At 44.5% G+C, this 23049-nt stretch overlaps 1 protein-coding gene across 2 annotated transcripts in view; it reads right to left on the bottom strand.

The window, feature by feature from the left end:
• The window catches only part of Egflam (EGF like, fibronectin type III and laminin G domains), a 167471-nt gene that overhangs the window by 67443 nt on the left and 76979 nt on the right, over positions 1–23049 (bottom strand). For both annotated transcript variants that reach the window (XM_087896921.1, XM_087896920.1), the window contains exons 4-6: positions 19831–19948; positions 18669–18804; positions 4883–5049 (exon numbers count right to left, since the gene is read on the bottom strand). In XM_087896921.1, the coding sequence (XP_087753047.1) occupies positions 4883–5049; positions 18669–18804; positions 19831–19948 (421 nt within the window). The remainder of the gene's footprint in view (positions 1–4882; positions 5050–18668; positions 18805–19830; positions 19949–23049) is intronic.

Below are 23049 nucleotides of genomic sequence, written 5' to 3' on the forward strand. Positions count from 1 at the left end.
AAACCCAACCAAAACATTTCCTCAAAGCCTTTGAAGATCTGAGACTACCACGATGAGACTTAGGACGAGAGGCAAAGGTGAAGAAGAAACAATAGGGCTTATTCTGATGTTTAGGAAAGAGTACAGGGGAGAACTGAGGGCTTTCTCTGGAATAGGATGCAAATACTTCTCCTGGCACACCATCAGCAAGGCTTCGTTTCCATCCCCAGCGCCTTGAATTTAAATTTCCTGGGGCTTCTTCCTCCATCCAGTCCCTCTCTCCTTTCTTTTGTCCTATTTACTTTTCCCTTACTTCTGTCACATGGCAGCAGTCCTGGAGGTTTGGATATTTTTGCCTAAGGACTTTACTACTGGGTACCCGCTTTGGACCTGCGTGGTCTTCTAGATCACCCTTGCCGGCCTCTGCTTTCACATCAGCCGTGCGGCCACTCAGCCTCCCCAAACAGCCTCTCGACTGGCTAAGTCACACTCACACATGAGCTCAATAGTGACATGTCATAGATGACGTGGTGGAAGGGGATGGGTGGTCAGCACTGAGCAAGGCTATCAACCCCAGCAAGGATCTGACTGTCAGGGGAGATACACATAATGACATGATACAATAGTTCCAGATGGTGACATTGCTAGGGAGGGCACGAAGCAGGGGCCTGAGGATAGCAAAACCTAAGGAAGTGAGCAATGATCTAAAAGCAGAATGGAGAGGGCCGCCACAGTCACAGAAAGATCCGAGCTCCGTACAGAGGTGCCAAAGGCCCGAGGCAGAAGGAGCACAGTGACTATTGGCAGGAACAAAAAGAATACATCTATGGGGACGGCCCTGAGGACCCCGGATCCACTTCAGTAAAGAAAATATTGATTCTTTCTTTGACTATACTTACAAGGATGGAACATTAGAAACGAAATGATTTGGGGTGGGAAGGCCATAGTCCACTCCTCAGGGGAAGTTACGTAACCTCAGGATTGATTATACATGTATTAGTTTTGCTTAAATCTTGGAAAAGAAAAGAGTGAATACATGTACTTTACTCCTGCCCTATCCTCTATTGCCTGCCCCATGCTTCCTGGCTGAGCTAAGAATGTAGCTCAGTTGGTAAGTGACCAACAGTTGGGCAGGGTGCACGTCCTACAAGGTCCCCAGCTTGGCCTATCAACTAGTCATTTATGAGATCAAAGGCAGATTATAATGCTGTTTCTCGCCTGGAATTTTTTTAAAAAAAAAATTCAGCAGGATGTGGATAAGAAGCCAGAGAAAAGAATTTTAGTCTTTTAAAAATTTATTTGTTCATTTATTTTTCAATTTTCTATTTTCTCATGGGCACAACATGGGAACAGAATGGTGAGAAGCCTTCCATGAGAGGCCTGAGGTAAATTCAGAATAGTTCGATCATTCAGAATGATCAAAAGAACCCTGTTTCTCACAAGAGGACCAGATACTTAGAGTCTTAATTATTATTTTTTCTTCCCATTCCATCTTGTGTTTGAGTGAGGCTGAAGCAGATGAGGCACACACCTATCAAGGTTCTGCCCAAACCAAACCATGCTCTCTTCACTTTGGCCCAGCCCCCGCTGGGCCCTAACCCCCTCCCCCCATCATTATCTACTGGATCAAGAGCAGCTAAGACATCCCAATTCTATACTGTACAACTGTACGTCTACAACAGCCTCAAGGTAATGGCCACGGCCATCGGGGATCAGGACTGGAACACAGACTATAAATATGACTATAAGGAACACAGAGAAGACTTGCAATAAAGGAATATTTCTTCATAAAACTGTTTTATAAAGAAAGGAAAAAAGAAAGAAATGCACATGTTGGAAGCTGGAGTCTGTGCCGCTGCACCTCCTAGAACTTAGAATCTACAGAGACCACTCCCCAACCCCTGCCAACTGAATCACTGACCTTACTTAACCTCTCCTGTGCTACTTCATGCCAGTAGAAAGATTCCATCAATCTGAATCGTACTCAGGGTAGTAGCTATGCGGTCAGCAAGCCCAACTTCAAATCCTGCCTCCATAAGTATCAGACTCGAGAAAGCGTTTAATCTTTCTGAGACGCTGTTTTTCTCCATCTATAAGCAGTGGGTGCCGTCCCTCCCACCCTGGGTCTCTGGGAGGAATAAGTGAGTTTCACACAAGTTGAATGGTCAGCAACAAGGCCTGGTGTGCAGCAGGCTTTCCAGCGTCAGCCCTAACACTTCAAATTCCCTGAGACTCAGGTAATGCTAGATGGGATGTTTGTTAACTTTTGTGTGGAAAAGAAAAATGCATTTTGGAAGCGATAAAGCTTAAAACGGATACTAAATTAAGAACAATGTGGGAGAATAAAGGGGTTTTTAGGACGGTAGTGTAGCCAGGAAGAAAACAACCAAAGCCTTACTTCGAAACCATTGCAGACATTCCTATGCATCCATGCAATGGCTCCTCTAATAAATTCCCATTATCCTCATTTGAGCAATCGTACATACGTGGGAGCAGGAGATCTCTAAGTATTTGAGAAGATTTGCTAATATAATGGGCTGAGAATATACCTCGGTTGCTCCAGTGCTTGCTTTGCACGAATGAAGCCCCGGGTTTAATACCCACCATGGCACAAACAGGGTAAGTGGTAACATGTCTGCAGTTCTAGCACTCAGGTAGGGGATCAGAATTTCAAGGTCATCCTTAGCTACTTGGGAATTGGAGACTAGCCTAAACCACTTGAAATCATGTCTTAAAACTAAACTGAAACAAATATCCCAAACAACAATAGAAACTCTCATGAGAAACCTTCACTGAGGTTGGGGATTTTTCTTTTTATCGTTTGTTTGTTTGTTTATCTTGTTTGGGTTTGCCATCCTTCCGTGCACACAATTACTATGAAATTACAAGGTTTCACTTTCCCTGGAAGACAAGAATTGAATGAAAGGTTTCATATTTGTAAGGAATTTTTGCATCACCCACCTTGTTTGTTTGTTTGCATTTCTCACCTTCTCCGTTAAAAATAGGGTCAAGAAACGGAGGGGAAAGAATGATCAGAACCTCAAAGACCACATCAGTAAGTCATCTTAAAAAAAGAAAATCTTGAAGGGGTGCCCTACCCACCCACCCATCTGTTCCTTTAGCTAAGGCACACTCCCACATCCAAGGTCAAGGCCAAGGTCAGCCTGAGCTGTGCACATCAACTCTCTTCACTGAGGTAGAGGACACCATGGGCAGATGAAAGGTGCAGAGCAGAAAAGCTTCAAGTTAAGGCTGGGAAGGAGAAGTGAACTCACACACACACACACACACACACACACATCACACATCAGAGTGCATACACAAAGACAGCCTAACTGGAAGTACAGTGAGCCCCTAGCTCCCATTATCCCCTCATTGGCCAATTTAAGATGGCAGAAGACAACATATTTAGCAAGAATGGAAGGCAGCTTGCCCATGAAGTAGAATTGTTAGCATGGTTTGTAGAAGGAAGGGCTTCATTTTAAGAGTCTGCTTGCGCAGCTTCTCCATTCTGAAGAAGGAGAAACAATGACTGTCCAATTGTTGTTGTTGCGTGGTGGGGGAATAGGAAGAAAGGGGAGTCGTTTTAGAGGTGAGGCCTCTGCACACCCCAAAAATTCAATTTGAGGACAGGAACTCCGGCATCAAAGGTTACAGGATGTTTAGAAGAGTGGGAATCCCCAGAACTTGTGGGCCCTAGTGGACCTCTTCCTGGAAATAGTATTAGCCTTGGAAATAGCATTAGCTATGTGGGTATTTTATGAGGAGACTGGGGGTGGAGGGACTTATTCAGATCCTAACAACAAAAGTAGGGCTTTGTGCAAGTCAGTGGGAAACTAGCTACCCAGGGTAGGCTTCCCTTTCAGAGCCCCTCTCTTGGGTAAACAGGGCCTGGAGCAGCTGCAGGGCTCTTCTGGAAGAATTCAAGGGCTCAGCTGCAAAGACACAGAGCTTTCAAAGGAAAATGTGCTTGCGCTTCCCTTCTGAGACCTCACTACCCAGGGTTCTAGGTTTATGTAAATGTGACTCCAGTTCCAAAGCACAAAGACTTTGAAGCTGGCCTGGGCTGGGCTTGGCTAGCTTCCTTGAACCCTTCTAATAGAAGTACAACTTTTGACATCACATGACAGCTTGTTGAACCCCCCCAGACCGGAGGGAGACATGAAGAAAATCCTCAGTTTATGTGCTCACCTTTGCCCTAAGCTCCCTCCAGATCCCCAGAGGTACCATGAGAACTTAAACAGTCAACTTAGTCCCCCAAGTCACGTGTTAGCATGCTAACATCTTTTCTGAGACTTGTTGACCACCACTTAGAAGGACTGATATGACCTGAAGGTCTTTTTGTTTTGCTTGTGTTGTTTGTTTGTTTTTAAGACAGGCTCTTAGTAAGTAGCCTGGGCTGGCTTTGAATTAAGACTAATCCTCCTGCTCCAGCCTCCCAAATCATGAGATTAGAGGGGTCCGCCACACTCTGCTGAAAGTCCTTGGTTTGGCAGGCAACCACTGACCCCGAACAATCTAGGATTGGGGGGAGTCTTACTCCCTTCTCTCTGAGTTCCAAGATGAGTTCACCTTCTCAAAAGATGAGAGACAGGGAGAGATCGCATATCTCATTTGCGATATCACTGCCCTGTGATTGTAAACGGAAACCAACTACAAACTCCCCAAGGACGACGCAAAAATAAACCTTCCCTGGCTGCCTAGGAACAGAAATAGTCTGTGTCCCTGTGGTGAGTCGAACCTTCAAAGGTCTGGGGAAAACTGCGGGAGGAAACCCGAGGAGAGCCCTGTCCCAGGCTATTCCTCTGTTGGGCACTAAGAAACCCCAGGCAAGTGAGACTTTGAGAGGCAACCACGGTTGTTCATGGTTGTTCATGGTCTTCAGGACAGACACAGAACTCACCCAGGGTTCGGACGATGTTGCTGGGACGGCTGCGTGGGCTGAAGCCATAGGCATTCATGGCTCGCACAGCAAACCGGTAGTTGGTGTCTGGATCAAGGCCTTTGATAACCATGGAGTCCATCTGCAGCCGCTCTTGGACTGTGGTCCAGCTCTTGTCAAAATCTGGCCTTTAATGATTAAAAATAAGAAAAGCAACAGTTCAGAAATACCATAGGGAAAAGAGGCTTGCTGGCTACCGGGAGCTAACACCGTTTTCACTCGGAGAGCAGTGCTCATAAACGTGAGTTAACATTTCCTATCTGAACGTGGTCCTGCTTTCAAACCATAACGTCACCAACTGTAAGTGTCTGCCAATAAAAGCAAGTAGATCATCTTTAGGGCCCGCTATAAGCACTGCTTAGAGACCATCTACTTCTGCCCGCTTGACCTTGCCTAGGATGAAAAGGCCCCACGTGGGAGAGTTCATCGGCAAGAACTTCATTTTTCCAGATGTTCCCTAAACAATCCTCCCACTTGGCAGTCTCATCCCCAGTGGTCAGGGGAGCAGAGGTTCCATCTCTTGGCAATCTGTTCACGAGTAAACAAATACAGGTTTTATAGGGTGACTGACAGCATGAATTGCCATGGGAACGCCCATGATGACTTCGTTCACAGACATTCATAGTCTTTATAAACTATGTCTGTGTCGATGTGCTGAGTTTTCACATGTCCTTTTGAGGGCCTTGTGGAGAAGGCTGGTCGTCATTTAGTCTTTCAATCAGTGAGGCAGCACGCACAAAGCCAGTATAATCTCTGGAGATGGACAGAGCCAAGTTCACATCTGAGCTCTGCTATTTACTAGCTGGTCTTAATGTATTTATGTCTCAGTTTTCCTGTTTGTAAAATGAAAAAAATACAGGGACCTAGATAAGGGTACTGCCATGAAGATGACATGAAATATGCATTCTTAGCATCCTCTCTGGCATCATGCTATAAATATATGCCATCCATTATCGGCGGGATTTATTTACTTCCGGAGTTAAGAACTCACAGTTGCTTGTTTACTGCACATTCACAGTTCCCATATACTGCTAACCCACATGACTAGTGAGCCCTTGAGCCATAGCCAGCAAGATTTAAGAGGTATTTTAAGTACAAAATGCACACAGGCTTTTAAAGAAGAAATGAAAATTATCTCCTTTGTAAATATAACATTTATTTTATCTTCATATTGAATTCATGTTGACATAATATTTTGGATATAGAGAATTAAAAAGTTTTTACTAAAATTGGTTTTACATAGATCAGAGAGCTAGTTTGGTGGTTAGGAACACTTATTCTTGCAGAGGGCCTGGGTTCAATTCCCAGATCCATGCCACAGTTCAAAACCACTTGTATATAATTCCAGTCCCAGGGGATGTCAGACACATGAATGATTCACATACATGCATGCAGGCAAAACACTCATACACACAAATTAATACATCCTTAACACTTTTAAAGTTTATTTCGTCTCTTTTTACCTTCATAATACCACAATTAAAACATAAACTTCATATAGGTCTGCCCTCCATCTCTTTTGGACAGTGTAGCTCTATCTGAATGTTCCAGCTAGTGGGGAGGAAGAAAAACACTGTAGGCAGTGAGAAAGGCAAAGTGAAAGTTGGGGAAGGCAGTGCATAGCTGGGGGCCTAACTGGAGGATGTTAGTGGCTGCTAATTGTCAGTACTTACCAAGTGTTTCAAAGTAACAGACACTGTCCTGTTGCCTTAATCCATTTACAGTCTCCAACCACCTTCTGTAGTAGGCACTAATATTGAACATCTCAACCTTTTGTTTCTGTTTTTATTTAAAAGAGAAACTGAATCTCTGAAAGGGCAGGAACTTTGTCAAAGTCACAGCTGAGAACTGTTGAGGACCCCTTGGGTCGAAGAGATGAGTTTAGATTTAAACACTTGATGCTGAGCTAAGAACTGTGGTGACTGTGGACAGAGAGCAATTATTAGACCCTCAGGCAGTTCCCTGGCCCTCTCTGGTGCTCAACACCCCCTACCCACAGGTCTATAAAGAGTAGGAAACAAAACACCTTGGTACTTGCCTTTAGTGTAGAACATATCAGGAAAAGAAATAAAAAGGAGAAGCCTGGATGGTCTCTGTTTCTTAAATGTGCTTGCCTAGGTTTTCACTAGAGAGATTTACTAAAGGTCCAAGAAACAGACCCTTCCTCTGGTTTACTACACCAAGTGGCTAAGCACTCTGTACCACCCAACAGTGTCTGTCTGGTCTGGGGACAAAGAAAGAAAATCACAGAGCACCTACGGGAGGAAGCAGGGTTCAGTTCTTCTCTGTCTTGTCCTAAAGGTGGAATTCTTCTCCAAAACGATTTTATCATCAAAGAGAAAGGCTGAGTGAGTGAAAGAAACTCATTTACAAATTCACATTAGCACAGAATCACCTCACAGAGGAAAGCCACTGGAGATACCAAAAAGTGAAGTCAGGAGAGATGTGGGCTTTCGATAAAACTCTCCCATTGTTTGCTAAGCTCCCCCTGTGCTATTTCCAGAGGAAAGAACTCTAATCTCTTCTCTGGGTGTGCGGTTGTTTACCCAGGGCTACTTGCAAATATCTGTAGCCATCTTCATCTTCATGCAAAAGTAGCAGGGGTGGGGGAGGGAGGATTTTATATTAGCTCTTCATTTCATGCACACAAAAAAACCTATTTCCGACAAAATGATGGAAATCATTAACATTTAATTTCATAATATATAGCTCATGGTGACTGAATAGCAGTTCAAAGCCTTTACCACTTTGCCTCTGGTTTTGTAGCAGATTTTCCATTTCACTGCTTCCAGAGTCTCCTGAGGTACAAAGTACAAAGGTGAGGTTGAGAGAGATAGCCTGGCAGGGGCATTGTCTTAAACCATCCCCAACAACAGCTTTATCTTCTTCCACTAGAGGGAATTTTATCCTAACTACACTGTTGGCAGTCAAGTCACCATAGCAACACTCGGCTGACACTTTCCCTAAGGATGAAAAGGTCAAAGTAAGAGAAGATGACTGAGGATGTGCTGTGGGTATAGGGGAGCAGTCATTGGAGGGGCTCACACTTGCAGTACTTCCCAAGACATGGCGTGTGCAAGGTTCAGAGGGCTTAAGCCATGAGATCCATGCCTTACATTTGGAGGGATTGGGCAAAGGCATATGGGTAAGGCAAAAGAGAGTCAGCAGTGACTGTTCAAAATTTAAGGAGTCAGTTCAAGTAATCAGGACATACTCACTCAGTGGTTCACTTTGGTGGGAAGAATTGCTCATAGCTAGCAATGCTATGATCGAGCTTGTTAAGTGTTTGAGGGTTTCCAGAAATTATAAACAAGATTTTGTCTTTGAGGCCTTATCTTACTTTTCGAAGTAAAGTCCCTTCGCTTCAATCATATTCTCACAGATAATTATGATTCTCGGAGTTTATAAGCCAGATCTACTGTTCTCCCTTTGTAAACATGGAAAGAGTATAATTAATCTGAAGATGCAGAACCTTATTTTTGCTTATTTCTTTCCTAGTAATATTTTGGCCACCTTACCCATTGCCAATCAAAATTGTGGTGATGATCACTTTCTTGATACCATGAAATTCTACAGGTGGCTGCCTTGGCAGGGTTCATAACAGGAGTTATATTCTGGGAGGCTCCGAGGGGATTATAAAGACAGCCTACCTTGGGGAGCTAATAATGTCACTAGGGGAACAGCACATATGGAAGTCAGTGCAGGAACAGAACCTCAGAGAATCTGGAGGAAGTTGATGAAAGGGGCATATTTTAAGAATTGTACTTGAAATTTTATTTGTGTGTGTGTGTGTGTGTGTGTGTGTGTGTGTGTGTGTGTGTGTGTATGTTCCGCCTACAACTAAGTGTCGGGGAAGCTAACAGAGGGCATCAGATCTCGTGGAGTTGGAGTTACAGTGATTGTGAGCCTTGAGCCGCCCAACTGAACAGCAAGTTTAGTTGGGAACTAAACAGCTGGGAACTAAACAGCTGGGAACTAAACAGCTGGGAACTAAACAGCTGGGAACTAAACAGCTGGGAACTAAACAGCTGGGAACTAAACAGCTGGGAACTAAACAGCTGGGAACTAAACAGCTGGGAACTAAACAGCAAGTTCTCCCAATGGCTGTGCCATCTCCCCAGGCCCCAAGAACTGTATCTAAATTGTTTAATAATAGCTGAACTCTTGAGGGAAGTCCATGGGGACAGCGATGAACTTAAATTAAATTACAAAAGTGTTTGGATTTGAACAAATTCAGGGCAGTGGAGAATCCTTGGGTGGAAGAGAGATCCAAATGGCATCTTATGTGCGATGTAACCTGTTAAGCACCAAGTACGTGTGGGTAAGTGGGATAGCCAAAGCGTAAATACGTCCCTGATACGCATGTTTAGTCTATACAATAGATCTGTTTAGTCTATACAATAGGAAAACATTAACTATGGCTAGGTAAGCAAGCCTATGGTATCTTTCTCCATACTCAGTTAAGGTTTTCTCCATACACAGTTAAGGTTTTCTGTCTCAGCTTCTATCTAACCACTGCCCTGCACTTGTTCCTACCAATCGAACACCTGACTTATCAAAAGCCAATCGAGTTTATCCCAGAAGTTACTTGTGATTTCTCCATGCTTGCTTGTGAAAAGGCCCCACTCTGAGGTCCAGGCTCCCCTTCAATGTCACCTTCCTGCCTCAGCCTCCAGAGTGCAGGAGCTACAGGCAGGCACCACCACATCTGGCTTCATTTGGGACTTTCGTGTTTATTATAATTGCTAATATTACAGAAAGTAGAGAAGCACTAAGTATAAAAATGAGTGCTAGTTACGTTGTTTTTGATAAAGCTGATCCTTAAATAATTATTTTTGAAACAGGAAGAAGGAAGATTTGGAAAATTGTAAAATTCTCCAAGGATCCTGCTCTCAGCATTGCAAATGGCTTTAAGTTTCTGGTTCTCTTGAAGAAACTATTAGTACAGATGAGATCTTTGAGGTCCATAAGAATTTCAAGGTGGCAGCCCAGTCAGTGGGACGACATTCAAAGAACCTATCACAGCCTTATCTTAACAATGTGGTTAATTCATGTCCATTTACAGAATTTATCTTTAAATGGAATGTTTATGGTATTAGTATCCCTTTAAAATATGAGCTGTAATTTTAACTGACTTTTCAAAATCAACCTCTCACCAGCAATCTCAATGCTACTCAGCGAAGACTTCTAAGAAAGTAAATGGGTGAAGGCCATGGCTAATTCCTGTGAAGGACCTGGCAGGATTTTGAATTGCCCAAGAGGTGTTGTCTATGAGCGTGATTCTAGAGAGGTCCAGCCGAGGTAAAAGGAGCCTCTCTGCATGGGGATGGCACCGTCCCATAAGCTGGGGTCCTAGCTTAAAGAAAAAGGAAGTAACTGGAGCAACAATTGCTATCTCCCTGTGCTTATTGCCTATGGATGCCATGTGACTCAAGCTCCTGCCACCGCAGCTAGAGCGACTGTCACCACCATGCCTTCCACCCGATGGTGGGCGATACCCTCAAACTGTGAGGCACAATAAACTCCCTTCCTTTAGGAGCTTCTGTCTGGTGGTTTTTTTTCCCACAGCAACGAGAAATAACTAATAGGATGAGTGTGGGCAAATGAACCCACATATGCCCAAGATATGTGGGTGCTTGTGTGTTAGCCCAAGCACTCACACACGTGTATATGCGCATGAGTATATGACCCCCCCCCAGAAACACACACACACAATTCCTCCAGGACCTTGGCAGGATGGAATCACACCAGCACAACAGAAAACTGGACTGCAAACACCTTGAAACACTTTACTGAAGATCATGTGAGAAAATGAGAAAGAAAAGATAATTAATGTTTAGATGGTCTGCCCCTAAATAAATATTATATCAAAGTATTTAAGGATTATTGTTTTAATGAGTTTCTAAATTATTAGCCTGCCTGGAATCCTCACGTATCTCAGAGAAGTTCAAATGGGTAAACTGGCAAAAGAAGATGTGGGGGATGGGCTCCTAAACACGGTATGAGTGGTTAAGAAGAAGAAAAAGTCGATGGTGGTGGGTGGAATTCTCAGGGGAATAAAGAAAAAATAGCTTTACATGACCAAGTTAAAAAAGTATTAACAAAGATCTTAGTAACTTGAACTCAAAAGAAGAAGAGTCTTATTTAAAACAATCCAAGGAGTGTTAAGAAATACAGATATTTGTCTGGGACATGAACTCTCTGTACTGGCTAGTTTTATGTCAACTTGACACAAGCTGGCGTCATCAGGGACTCAATTGAGGAGGGATCCTCAGTTGAGAACACACCCCAGTAAGATCAGGCTGTAGGTAAGTCTTTAGGAAATCTTCTTAGGTAGCGACTGATGGAGGAGGGCCCAGTTCATTGTGGACAGTGCCATTTCTAGGCTGAGTGGTCCAGGCTGAGCAAGCCATGAGGAGCAAACTACTGAGCAGCACTCCTCCATGGCCTCTGCGTCAGCTCCTGCCTCCAGGTTCCTGCCCTACTTGAGTTCCTGTCCTGACTTCCTTTGACTGTTCTATGAAACTGTGAGCAAAATAAACCCATTCCTCCCCAAGTTGCTTTGGTCATGGTGTTTCATCACAGCAATAGAAACCCTAATAAGACACACATAAAATGTGTGACAGAATTTGAAATTATTTCAGTGTAAGAGTAAGGGCAAGGCCAACTCAAATGAAATTTAACAGGACACTATCAAAATTTCATGTAGACTTAAGGAGGGGAGACCATAGAGTAAAAACCTACCACAGAAAAGACGCTAATCTGGACTTTCAAAGTGGTCACATGCTCCCTATGAACTCCGAGGGTCATGTGCTATTGAAAAGGCCCACAGCTCCGAGCAGGAAATGGTTTTCTATGTTGTTCTCTCTGCAGGCCCTTGACCACTAGAGCCAGAGTTCAAAGGGTAAGCACTGCTGGGCTTAAATGCACCAGATGTAGTGAGCATAGGAGACAAGAGATTGTATCCTGCCATGATGATATGAACACTTCTGGATTTTCCACTTGGGAATCGGTTGTCCAGTGGCTTCTTACAGAGATGCCAATGGCAACTCATTGGAAGGGAAACCTTTTGGTGTCAAATAGGTATGCCTCGGTAGGAACAGCTGTAGAGGCAAAGGCAGGTGGCCACCAGTCAGGGAAGCTTAAGTAATAAGTGACTTCCAGAACAGGGTAGGCAGCCGGACTGACTTTACTGCCTCTGACCTCAATCTATTCAATGATTCTATTCAATGATTCAGAGCAATGCTTTCTCTATGACCCACAGAAAAATGTGCACTGGGTACGGTGACCCTATAAACATCTCTCTTTCTTACACACATACACACACACACACACACACACACACACACAACTGAAACAAGTTTCACAACACCTGTTTATGCCCTATGTGACATTCTCTCATATTTTCTTTTTTATTATATTGCAACCTCCTTTTGAAAAATGGTAGGTCAGGATCTCCCCAATTAGTTCAAGTACCTTCAATCCATCATCTTTCACAGTTTGAGAACCGGTGCCTTTGAAGGTGAGGGGAAAGTGAAGTTTAAACATCTTACAAACATTAACTAGGAAACTGGGCTCAAAGTGGTTACTTCACACTAGGAAACTGTTTTTGAGAGTACAATTTGTTGCAGCAGAAAGTCACACCCCAGGGGACGTAGTAACGCATGCACAATGGTCCGGAGGGCAGAGGCTGCCCTCCAGCCAGAGGTCGAATGGACCAAGCCTACAGCACCACCAGATACATCTGGCCTATTTCAAAGCTCTGATGACTCCCCTATTTAACATTTAACATTTGATGAAGGACATCAGATTCACTGATGGCTTAAGATGATCTCCCGCTCCCCCATTTTATTCTTCGTGAGCCTCGGCTCATGTGCCAGTGTTGTGGGTGTCTGAAATCTCCCGGTGCCTGGAATCCACACTGCTTACCACCTTTAGATACAGTTTCTTTAACTTCTCTTGTCTTCCCTTCTAGACTGCAAGCTCATGGATCATTGGGACTTTGCCCTGTTTGTCTCTAGGTTCCCTGAGAAGTCTGCATAGTCTTTCAAAAATGCAAATACTGAAATCACTCTCCCCCTTAAAAGTTTCTGTGGTTCCCTTTTCCCTTCAGGATAGAAAGTGAACTCTTTCTTAATGCCTTTCTTGGTCTGACCCGGCTTACTCTTCTCTTACCACGCATAGCTCCAGGCTTTCTAAGCAATTCCGAGAACATTTTCTTCTTGCCTGCAAGCCATTGCTTAAGTGGCTTCCTCTAGCCTAAGCCTTTCAGACTGCTCCCTCCCTCCTCTTCTGCAGTTATCTCTGAGGTCTCTTTCCTAGCTTCTGTAAGAAGCCTACCCAAGTATCTTCAAAACTGGGTCGCCCACTGACATGTGCAACTTCGGTGCATCAATTAAAACTTTCAAGATTAAAAATAGGCTCGAATGCCAAGCATACATTCCCCGAAGCTGGTGTCCCTACCCCTGGTGTATCACTCACCACTCTGGACCATGCTCATCTCTCTCCCTCATGGCACTGTCCAAAATCTTGAGTCTCAGCTTATTCACCTCTAAATCTCTTGCCCATGATCTGTACCCATATGTTAATAACATGGGCCTGTAGGAATAGATGTTCACATGATGCTTTTAATAAGGGTGTTTGAGGAAATTAAATATTAGGAATAACAGGATACCCTGACAATGGTCAAGGAAACCCAGCTGTCAACCTTTACGGGAACACATCACTGAGGTCCTAAAGCCCACAGGTGCTTTCTTGTGACAGTGGTATAGTAGAGTAGCAGAGACAGACCTCATACTGCTGGTGGAGCAAAAATGCTATCTGACCCCTCAAGAAAAGGCCTGCCAACCCCTGGCCTATAATTGCAGTCTTTAACCTTCTAATGCCACTGTGACTGTTTGACAAAGCCCACGTACCCCTTCTTAGAATGGTTTCATGTGCAAAATTTTAAACATAAGACTGCAACCAATAGGTTGATAGCAATAATCTAAGTAATAAGCATAGTATTTTCATATGTACTATATTATTAAAGTGTTAAATAAGAGAACCCAGCAATGAACTTCAGTCACTGTAATCATTTCAGTATAATGGTAAACACAGATGCTATTTTGAGATAAGTGCAACAATTTTAATGGGATAAGAAAAGACCAATCTGATGCTGACGGAAGTCCCGGGAACTGTTTGTGCCTCTGTGGTTTGAATCATCACTGATTGACAAAGACAACACTGAGTTCCACATGTCAAAAGGAAGAATATAGCTATCTTCCAGCCAAGTACAGAGACCCTTGGATTCTATCTAAGGGGCTGTTTGGGGACCTGCAGACTGCAAGATAAGCAGTTGGCTCTAAGGGAAGACACACAATCCTATAGATCATCCGTGACCAACAGGCCAGGAGTGAGAGAAAGTCCCACACACTCCATGGAGCCTTCCCCTGTCAATCTCGCAGGGAGTTTTAAGCAAATTTTGCTCCCCACAAAAAATGAACTGTGGTGTGAAGTCCAAACCATTAAGTCATCACATTAAAAAAATCCATTTGACCTTCAGTTCCCTCAGCTGCTCTTTATTTACAGATTGGTCTAAACTAATCAAATGACAGACGGAAGGAATGGGCCAAGGATACACTTGACTGGCAGTTTATCCTAGGTGGGCCAGAGGGGAGCAGGCTTTGGCGTTTGCAGTTAATAAATGTCTCCCAAAGCTGCTACATCAGAATTTAATTTATTTTTTCCTTTTTTATTAAGAATTTTTTAATACAATCTTTTCTCATTTTACATAGCTATCCCCATTCTCCCTCCCTCCCCTCCTTCTGCTTCTCCCACCTTTTTCCAACTCCCATCCACTCCCCAGAAAGGGTAAGGCTTCTTTCTCATGGGGAGTCAACAAGTCTGACACTTCACTTCAAGATGAGACCAAAGCCCTCCCCCCTATATCTAGGTTGAGCAAAGTATCACTCCAAAAAGAATGTGCTCCTAGATGCCAGTTCAAGCACTAGGGATAAATCCTGGTCCCACTGTCAGTGACCCCACAGACTGCCCAATTCAATTTATATCAACTCCCACCACCCCAACCAGGATTTCACTAGGAACCATCACAGAAGGAAGAACTGAAGTCTGAAGGGATTGGACCTGTAGAACCCAGGGTCTTAATTCTGCAAAAACATTTAGCCCTTCTATCTAAGTCTGAGGCCTGAATGGCTAGCAGAATTTCTAGGACCTGTGCTAGTCTGCAAGGTGCTTCTGAGATTTTCAGTTTTAAAAGTAAAGTAGTAAAAGGAATCCCTGCATCATTTGTTAACTTGAGTCTCACCTGACATCCAAACCAGCCAGGCTTCTTCTTGCTTATTTGGTCCTTTTCTCAAGGCATCTGATACTAGAGCACCTTAATTTCCTAAATACTTTCAGGGGGGATTTTTTCATTCTTTCCTTTTCTCTCTAAATTGGTGGTATACCAATTAGCGTATTTCCTTAGGAAAATTAGCATAGTTCCTTAGGGCTGTAGTTCAGAAACAGAGGGACTTTCTCAGCTGACAAGAGCAACAAAATAACAGAGAATAAAAGAAATCTCAAATGTTTTCAGTGCTAACATTTGAGGGCCAGAAAAACCAACACAGGCCACATTCCTCTTAAATATTACAGCCATTCATCTGGTTATTGCTGTGAATTCTAGTCATAAGTAAAGTTCTGGGAAGAAAACTGTTGGTTTACCTATTTAAGAAGACTGTTAAATCTCGGGTTCAGTCCATCTGAGATGAAGTTAGTCAGAGCCTTCAAGCGAATCACAAATACTGAGATGACTTGAAGCTTCACCATACATACTGCACTGATAGCCTTAATTTGTTTGTTTTTACATTTAGAGTGCGCTTCTGTGTACATGTGTGTAGTGCGCACACACGAAGGCTTGTATGTGTGCCCAGGAGCATGCTCACATGATAGCCCACATGTGGAAGTCAGAGGATAATATTCTAGAGTCAGTTTGTCTCTTCCATCATGAGGGTTCTGGAATCAGGGTCGGCAGCAAGCTCCTTTGCCTGTGGGGCTGTCTCACAGGCTCCTTCTCAGCACTGTGTGGTTAGAAAACAACAACAGCAAAGATCTTCCAGTGGCGGCCGGACAGTGACAGTAGCCTGAAGGGGCCGGGCCGTGGGTAGGATGAGCATATGCCGATCCAAGTCGGGCCTTTCTGGCTTTTATATCTGCAGCTGGCGAGGAAGTATGTTGGCAGCCATAGTGGCATCTGACACTAGCGACACAAGATTCCTTTAACCACATTTCTCTAACGGTTTTTACATTATCTCCTTAAACACAAATGGCTGGTATTGAGATCATTTCTCAGTGGCGCAGGGTAAAAACATAAAAGGGTCCTTGGTGGGGCCCTCTTCTAAGTGCTGAGAGATATCTTTTGTCTCTTCCTTCTCTGAACATCTGTATTTTCTGGCTAGAGAAAGTCAGACTCACAGGGTTACCCAGCTTGGTTGGGGTTACAGCTAGTGACTTAACCCAACGGCTCCCAGTGTTCAAATCTACTCCAGCACCTACAGGCCATGCAAGATTGTGGAAGAGTCAAGGTTACGGGAAAAACGCCCTTACCTTCAGGGACACACTCTTATAGTTCTCGCTATATCACAGTCTCTGCTCTCATTCTGGCTTCAAAGCCAATTCCTTGTACCCAGATACTTGTCCCAAACTGTGCTTTGCGGGCACTGAAAGCTCTGAGAGGTGTCAGAGGCTCAGGAGGGAAGGGGGCTGTCTAAGGGCCACGTGCAGACTGGAGAGTCGAGGGAGCAGCATTCGCTCCTGGGGCTTCTGGTTCTGAAGAACATACTTTCATTTTCCACTTACAGTATGCATGCAAGGCTAGGAAACTGTTGTTTTCATTTTTTTTTATCAACACATCAGACATAGACTGAGCTGAAGAAACTATCTATACGTTTGAGTGCAAAACTAACAGTCACTGAGACCCACCCTCCTGCGGGGGATTGCACAGACAATCTGCAAGCCGATGATAAAACATTTGCCTTTCTCAAAGTTTTAAGTACAACATTTTGTTCTGTTGGTGTTGTCTAATTTATTTGTGGGAGTAAATCATCTGTTAACCCCCACCCCCCACCCCAGGCTTTTGAGATGAGAAAACTGTCGTCGGAGAACCTCAGGTATTGCTCATTTAACTCGCATTAGAACCAGAATTAGAATCATCTCTAGTTTAGGCACACACCAGCCTTTGCCTGGTATGCTGAGAGACAGAATTAAGTGCTACCTTCAGGGAGGAGCCTTGGTCTGATCTTCGCCAGTGTCCCTCCTCCTCCCTCTCTTCTCCACCTTCATTCCATTTTCCCTCCTTTCTTCCTTATTCCCTTCGTCCTTACTCACTTCCTCTTGTCCTTATTTCCTTCCTCTTTTTTCCTTCCAGGTTTTCCTATCATCCATTTGTCACTTCCCAAGAGTTGTTCTACGATTTCCCTTTGAAGATGACCACCTCTTGAACACTCAGCCCACACACTCCATGTCTGACCCCCCCCCCCACACCTATGATTGCTTTCAGAGTTTGCACTATGACTGGGGTTTCATTAGTCCATGAATTCACTCCACTCTGGCCAGACTGTGATGAGCTAGGAAAATGGAAAAGGACCGAGACTTGGCTAGTCAGAATACATATCAAAATCCTGCTGGATCCAAGAAGAAATTCACACTCTCTTGCTAAGCCTGAAGACCACACAACTTAAGGGTATGGGAAAGTCTGCTGGAAAATCAATGAAGTAGAGCGATGGATGGGCACAGACTGCTGGGCTGGCATGGATCTACTGCTCCCTGACTTCAGCCCTGCCACTGGACTTTCTAGTCACAGAAGCTGATATGTTATAACTTTTGCCACTTGGAATTCATTCAGCAAGTCCTGCCTGAAAACAAGATCCGAAGACATAAATGTCTGTTTCCCACAGCCCAGGAATAAACTAGGAGGTCAGGACAGAAAAACAACTCATCAAATCTTGACAGGACTCTTTGGCTCGGGTTCAGAAAGCCTGAGGAGTAAGGTCCTGCCGAGGCTCTTTATGAATCCACAACATCGAGGCCTCTGAGGAGCCCCTCATCTTTAATGTAGGGCAGATCGACTTCACTCAGCTTCTACCCAGAGTCAGATGGAGACCCAAATTCACGCCGAAGACCTTGCATTGGGAATTCCCTTTGCCCAACTTTTCTTCTTGAAAGAAAGAAAGCAAGCTGCACAAAGGCATAGGCAGTCACAGATTTTACATGAATTTCTAGTTTATCAAACTGAGGAACAAGAGCTTAAGATGTAGGAAGGGAAGAAAGCTGAACTCCAGCTCAGAAACTTGCCCCAAGGAAATATGGATCTGGGAGGCACAGTGCATGGTGCTTGTATATAAAGAGTTCTTCCCTCGCCTTCTGAGAAAAGCCATCAAATATTTAATACAAATACAGTACTTTAGAGTCAGAAGGGCAAGTTTCAAGCCTGAAATGCTGGCCAGCTTGTTGGCAACAGTACGTGAAGAACTTTCAGAACTCAGAACCGTGGCTAGAAAAGAAGTAGAGGAGACGGTGTCACCAGTGACTACTCATCAAAGACATTCAGGGATATATGCTGACCCGATGGCTATCATGGTCCGCCACGACTTTGGACCACCTTAAACACACACTGGCTGAAGTCCAGTGAAGGTCCCACACCCTGATTAACATCACATAGGGAGTAACTGTGGGGCAGCTGTGGTCTGCGACTTGCCCTGTGACTTACCTGACGAACTCCACAGAGTAGGACTGAATCGGGGCACTTCCTTCATTTTCTCCGGGTTTCCAAGAGAGAGCCACCTCGGAATCAGAGACCACCAGGACGCGTGGCTTCTGGGGTGCTTCAGGAGTCAGGCAGGAATCTAGACAGGATGACAGACACAGCTAGACTTGGCCGGTGATGGAGAGGTTGGATACATCAAAAACAGGTGCCCATTCTACTACTGAAACATTTTTACTTGGTATGGCATCAAAATCCAAACCAAACAATAGGAAGCACTGATGGTTTTACGATTTAACATAGGCTCATTGAAATCTTGCCTTTCTCCCCCCAGAACCTCTGGCTGGCAGGCAACTCAGTTGGCTCGGATGTCTCTGAGACACACGATGTGTACCCCTGAGAATCATTTGCCACACTCCATCTCCTATCAGTCGTTCATCTGCCTCCATGTTGGAATTGGTACTTAACCCCAAGGAAACTGAATACCCATCGTTACTGCCACTTAGTTTTTCCAACACTTCTGTTTGTGTGCTTGGTGTATGTGCTGGTGACCAGTGGTAGGGCAGGTGGCGTGTGTTCTCACGTGTGACAAGGATCCCATCACCTGGTATGTGCTACTGTCTACACGGCCAGACTTCCACACCTTCAGGTTTTATGTACACTACTGTTTAGGCCTGGAGGGCTTTTCCACCATTCTAAGCACTTCCTGAAGTACATACAGGGTGGAGACTGATTAATGTCAGTCTCACCAGAGAGCACAGAGTAAACAGTAGCTGCAGAGGACCTAGCGTTGTAATCCGGTGTCCACCTCTGCGTTGCATGAATGAACAGTTCCTGGATTCCCCCCACCCCCTCTTGCCTTCCTCACTGTCTTGATTTCTACCCACCCATTAGTCTCACTTTTTATTGTCTCAGTGAGTTCTTCCTGCATTCCTGCGTGCTAAGTCCCTGCAGCCTGCGGGTCTATTTAACAGTCTGTTACTATATGCTAATCAGTCAGTGTCTTGCCTTACCCTGCTGAGGTCTGAGAGCACGGAGGCATGCTTACTGTGGCCACCACTGGCCTCGCAGAGCCCAAGATAGTCTCTGGCATGTGATGTTTGCTGAGTGAATGCATAAATAAATGGAGGCCCTTTCCCATCATTAATTGATTTGAGCCTAATTTTACCTTGAGGCAAGGTGGTCACATGCTGAGGAAAACTAAGCTTCCCTTTGCCAGTCTGGCTGTAAGCAGCTATGCTCACTCGATACTCGGTGCCTGGCTTCAAATCTCCAATCACTTCCTCCTGTCAATAATCAAACAAGAAAAGTGCCACAAATTAGGAGTTCTACTTGGACACTCTAGACCAGCAGTTTTAAACCTCTGGGGTTGCATGCCCCCCACCTACTGCCCCCAGGGTCACAAATAAAATACCCTGCATGTCATTATGATTTTTACATTATGATTCATAACAATATCAACATTACAGTTATGAAGTAGCGACCGAATAGTTTTATGGTTGAGGTCATCAGTACATGAGGAACTGTATTGAAGGGTCACAGTGTTAGGAAGGTTCAGAATCACAGATGTGGACAGTTTCTGTAAGGTTTCTATCTTGAGATTTCTGGGTACTTGCTTGGGACAAAGACAGTTTGCTCTATCTAGGTTTTGGCTCAGTTACAAAATTTGCACAAAGCCAAACATCACAACGTATTTCTCAAGTCTGGAGGGCTAATCTTCCCTAGAATCCACAGGCATCCAGAACTGGAGCTTATCCGAACCGGCTGCCCGGCTGCAGCTCACAAACGGACTTCTCAGGGATGCCTCAGTCTTTTTTCCATTAGCACATTGCCACAGTGAGGGGCCAGCCACATGGCAAACCTGAGTTTTTATGTGTACCCATGGACTAAGAGATGGGAATATTGGTTCTCAAATTTTAAATGGATGGAATCACCCAGAAAGCTTCCTAAAGGTAAATTATGGGCTCGATTCCCAGAGTGCCTGATTCAGGAGTCCTGCATGAGGAATGGCCTAAGAATTTGTTGCAGTTCTGACAAGTTCCTAGATGATGCTGATCGCGATGCTGATGCTGGCTGCTTCCTGCTCCGTGAGGACTGCTGGAACTAACGATGGATGTACGTATGAACTCCCTCACGGAAATACCAAATGGAAAGCCCTACTGAAGATTTGCTCCCCCGGCTCCAGGACGAGGTGTGTCTCCACAGTGCTAAGGGGAGCAGTTGTAGTTAGTGCTGTGGGAAGGCACCAGCTTGGAGCCAACCTGTTCTGGGCTGTTCACACTCGACTTCCTGAGTCCCAGCTTCTTCAGTAATGTAACTGCCTTGTCTGGTCATAGCATTAGGATCATGTGTGTACCATACTGCAGTTGGGACGGAGGTCATGCTTAAGAAGTAGGTTGTGATACCCACTGTCCTGGATCTGAGATGACTCCCTTCTGCTTACTTAGGTTCATCATTCACTTCAGGGTTCCAGTTCTTTCCTTCGCACCCTTTTGGACCACCTAAACCTGGTGATCACACCTACTGAGTATTTTGCCACTAATTTGGTCCTTATATACTCATAGTTTGAACATTTCTCATCCAAAATGACAAAAACCAAAGATTTTTTTTTCTAACATGAATAGGGCATCAGAAGTCAAAAGTTATATATTTGACTTCTTAGGACAAGTCAGACAAAACCACTTGTGAACTAAGAAAATGGCCTGAAATTATCATCAAACTGTGTGATTAGGAATAGATGAGACATGAGTGATTTGTGTTTATAATTGGGTCCTATCTCAATCTTATCTCCTCTCTCTCTCTCTCTCTCTCTCTCTCTCTCTCTCTCTCTCTCTCACACACACACACACACACACACACACACACACACACACATACACACAGAAAGAGAGAGAGAGAGAGAGAGTCCAAAAAATATTTTAAATCTGAAACTCTGATCCGAAGCATTTGAACAAGGGACAACCAACTTGCACTACAAACTGTCACTGCTCCTCCAGGTTGAACTGCTTGAGAGCTGGGGCCGCATCCTATTTGTATTCACAATATCATTAGATGCTTCAACTTGACGCTGACATCTCCGTCCCCCTCCCTCTCCATCACCCAGTCAGTGATCAGGGGAGCTGACGACACCTTCTTCATTCCACTGGACTCTGTCTATGTTATTTTATCCCAATAGTCATTGAAATCTAAGCCCTCACAATGAAGACAATAGGCTGATGCTGTCTACCCCAAGTACTGACCATACACCCATACTGCTATGCTAAAGTTACCTTCCTATATCTCAAGTCGGATCCTATCAACTTTGCATTTTAAAATCCCCTTAGTACAGCCTATGTGCGTTCCCCCTGGTTCATCCTCCTAACATCCTCCATGCCATCGCCCCTCCTGGCATTCTACATTCCGGTCATAGCTAACAACTTGGCAGCGATCACACTTATGCCATTCAATTCCTTGCCTCTGGGCCTTTGAACCTGCTGCTCCTCTCCATGAAATGCCCTTCTCGCCACTCTTGCCTGGCTCACCCTGCCCATCTTTCATGACTCAACTGAGACATTACCTCATTTCTCTACCCCGTCCCTCAGTCTGGTTAGATGCCCCTCCTCTAGGCTTCTTTGGTGTCCTTGGTGGGCCTCAATTTTAACACTGCTCACCTTGTATTGTAATTGCCTGTCATTTGTCACCTTCTCCCCACCCGGTTAAGGACGGGATGGAGCGTCCTATTCCCCTGGTATCACAGAGCTTACACGATTGCCAGACATGCTCCTAGAGCTCATGTGGGTTTTTTGATGAATGAATAAGTGAACTTGGGGGAAATGAAAGAAAGAAATCAAGAGCCAAGATGTCCCAGAGTAGCAGATTACCTCATCAAGAAAAGAGCTTCAACTACTGACCCCTCCATCGTGATCAATAGTACCTTCCATGGCTTGAATGCACCCTCCTCAAGTTCATGTTCGTCAACTAATATAGACCTGAATCCTCACCTCAACACAGCAGTGCTAGAGACTGAGCCATGTCCTATGTGATTAGATCATGACGACAGAGCCCTCAGGAATGGATTAATCCCATTACTTACTGTGGGAGTTGGCTAGTTATTGCAGGAAGAGGCTGCTTATTGAAGGAACTGGCTCTGGAGAGTGGGAGCAGGAAGCTCAGAAAGTCAAGGTACATAAGTCGTTTGTTTGAGGTCAGTCTAGGCTACAGCTACTCTGCCTCAAAAAATAAACAAAAATAAATACATAAATATTGAAAAGTATAAGTTGAGGTGAGCTGACCCCTCTCACTCTTGCAGGTTCTTGGGCTCCTTCACCTTCCACAATGGGACGAGGCAGCAGGAGGCCCTCACCGGATGCTGAGCAGTGTGACGGTGGTGCTCAGCACTCAGAAACAT

Source organism: Myodes glareolus, chromosome 15, assembly GCF_982192425.1.
Source record: "Myodes glareolus chromosome 15, mMyoGla1.1, whole genome shotgun sequence".
Lineage (NCBI taxonomy): Eukaryota > Metazoa > Chordata > Mammalia > Rodentia > Cricetidae > Myodes > Myodes glareolus.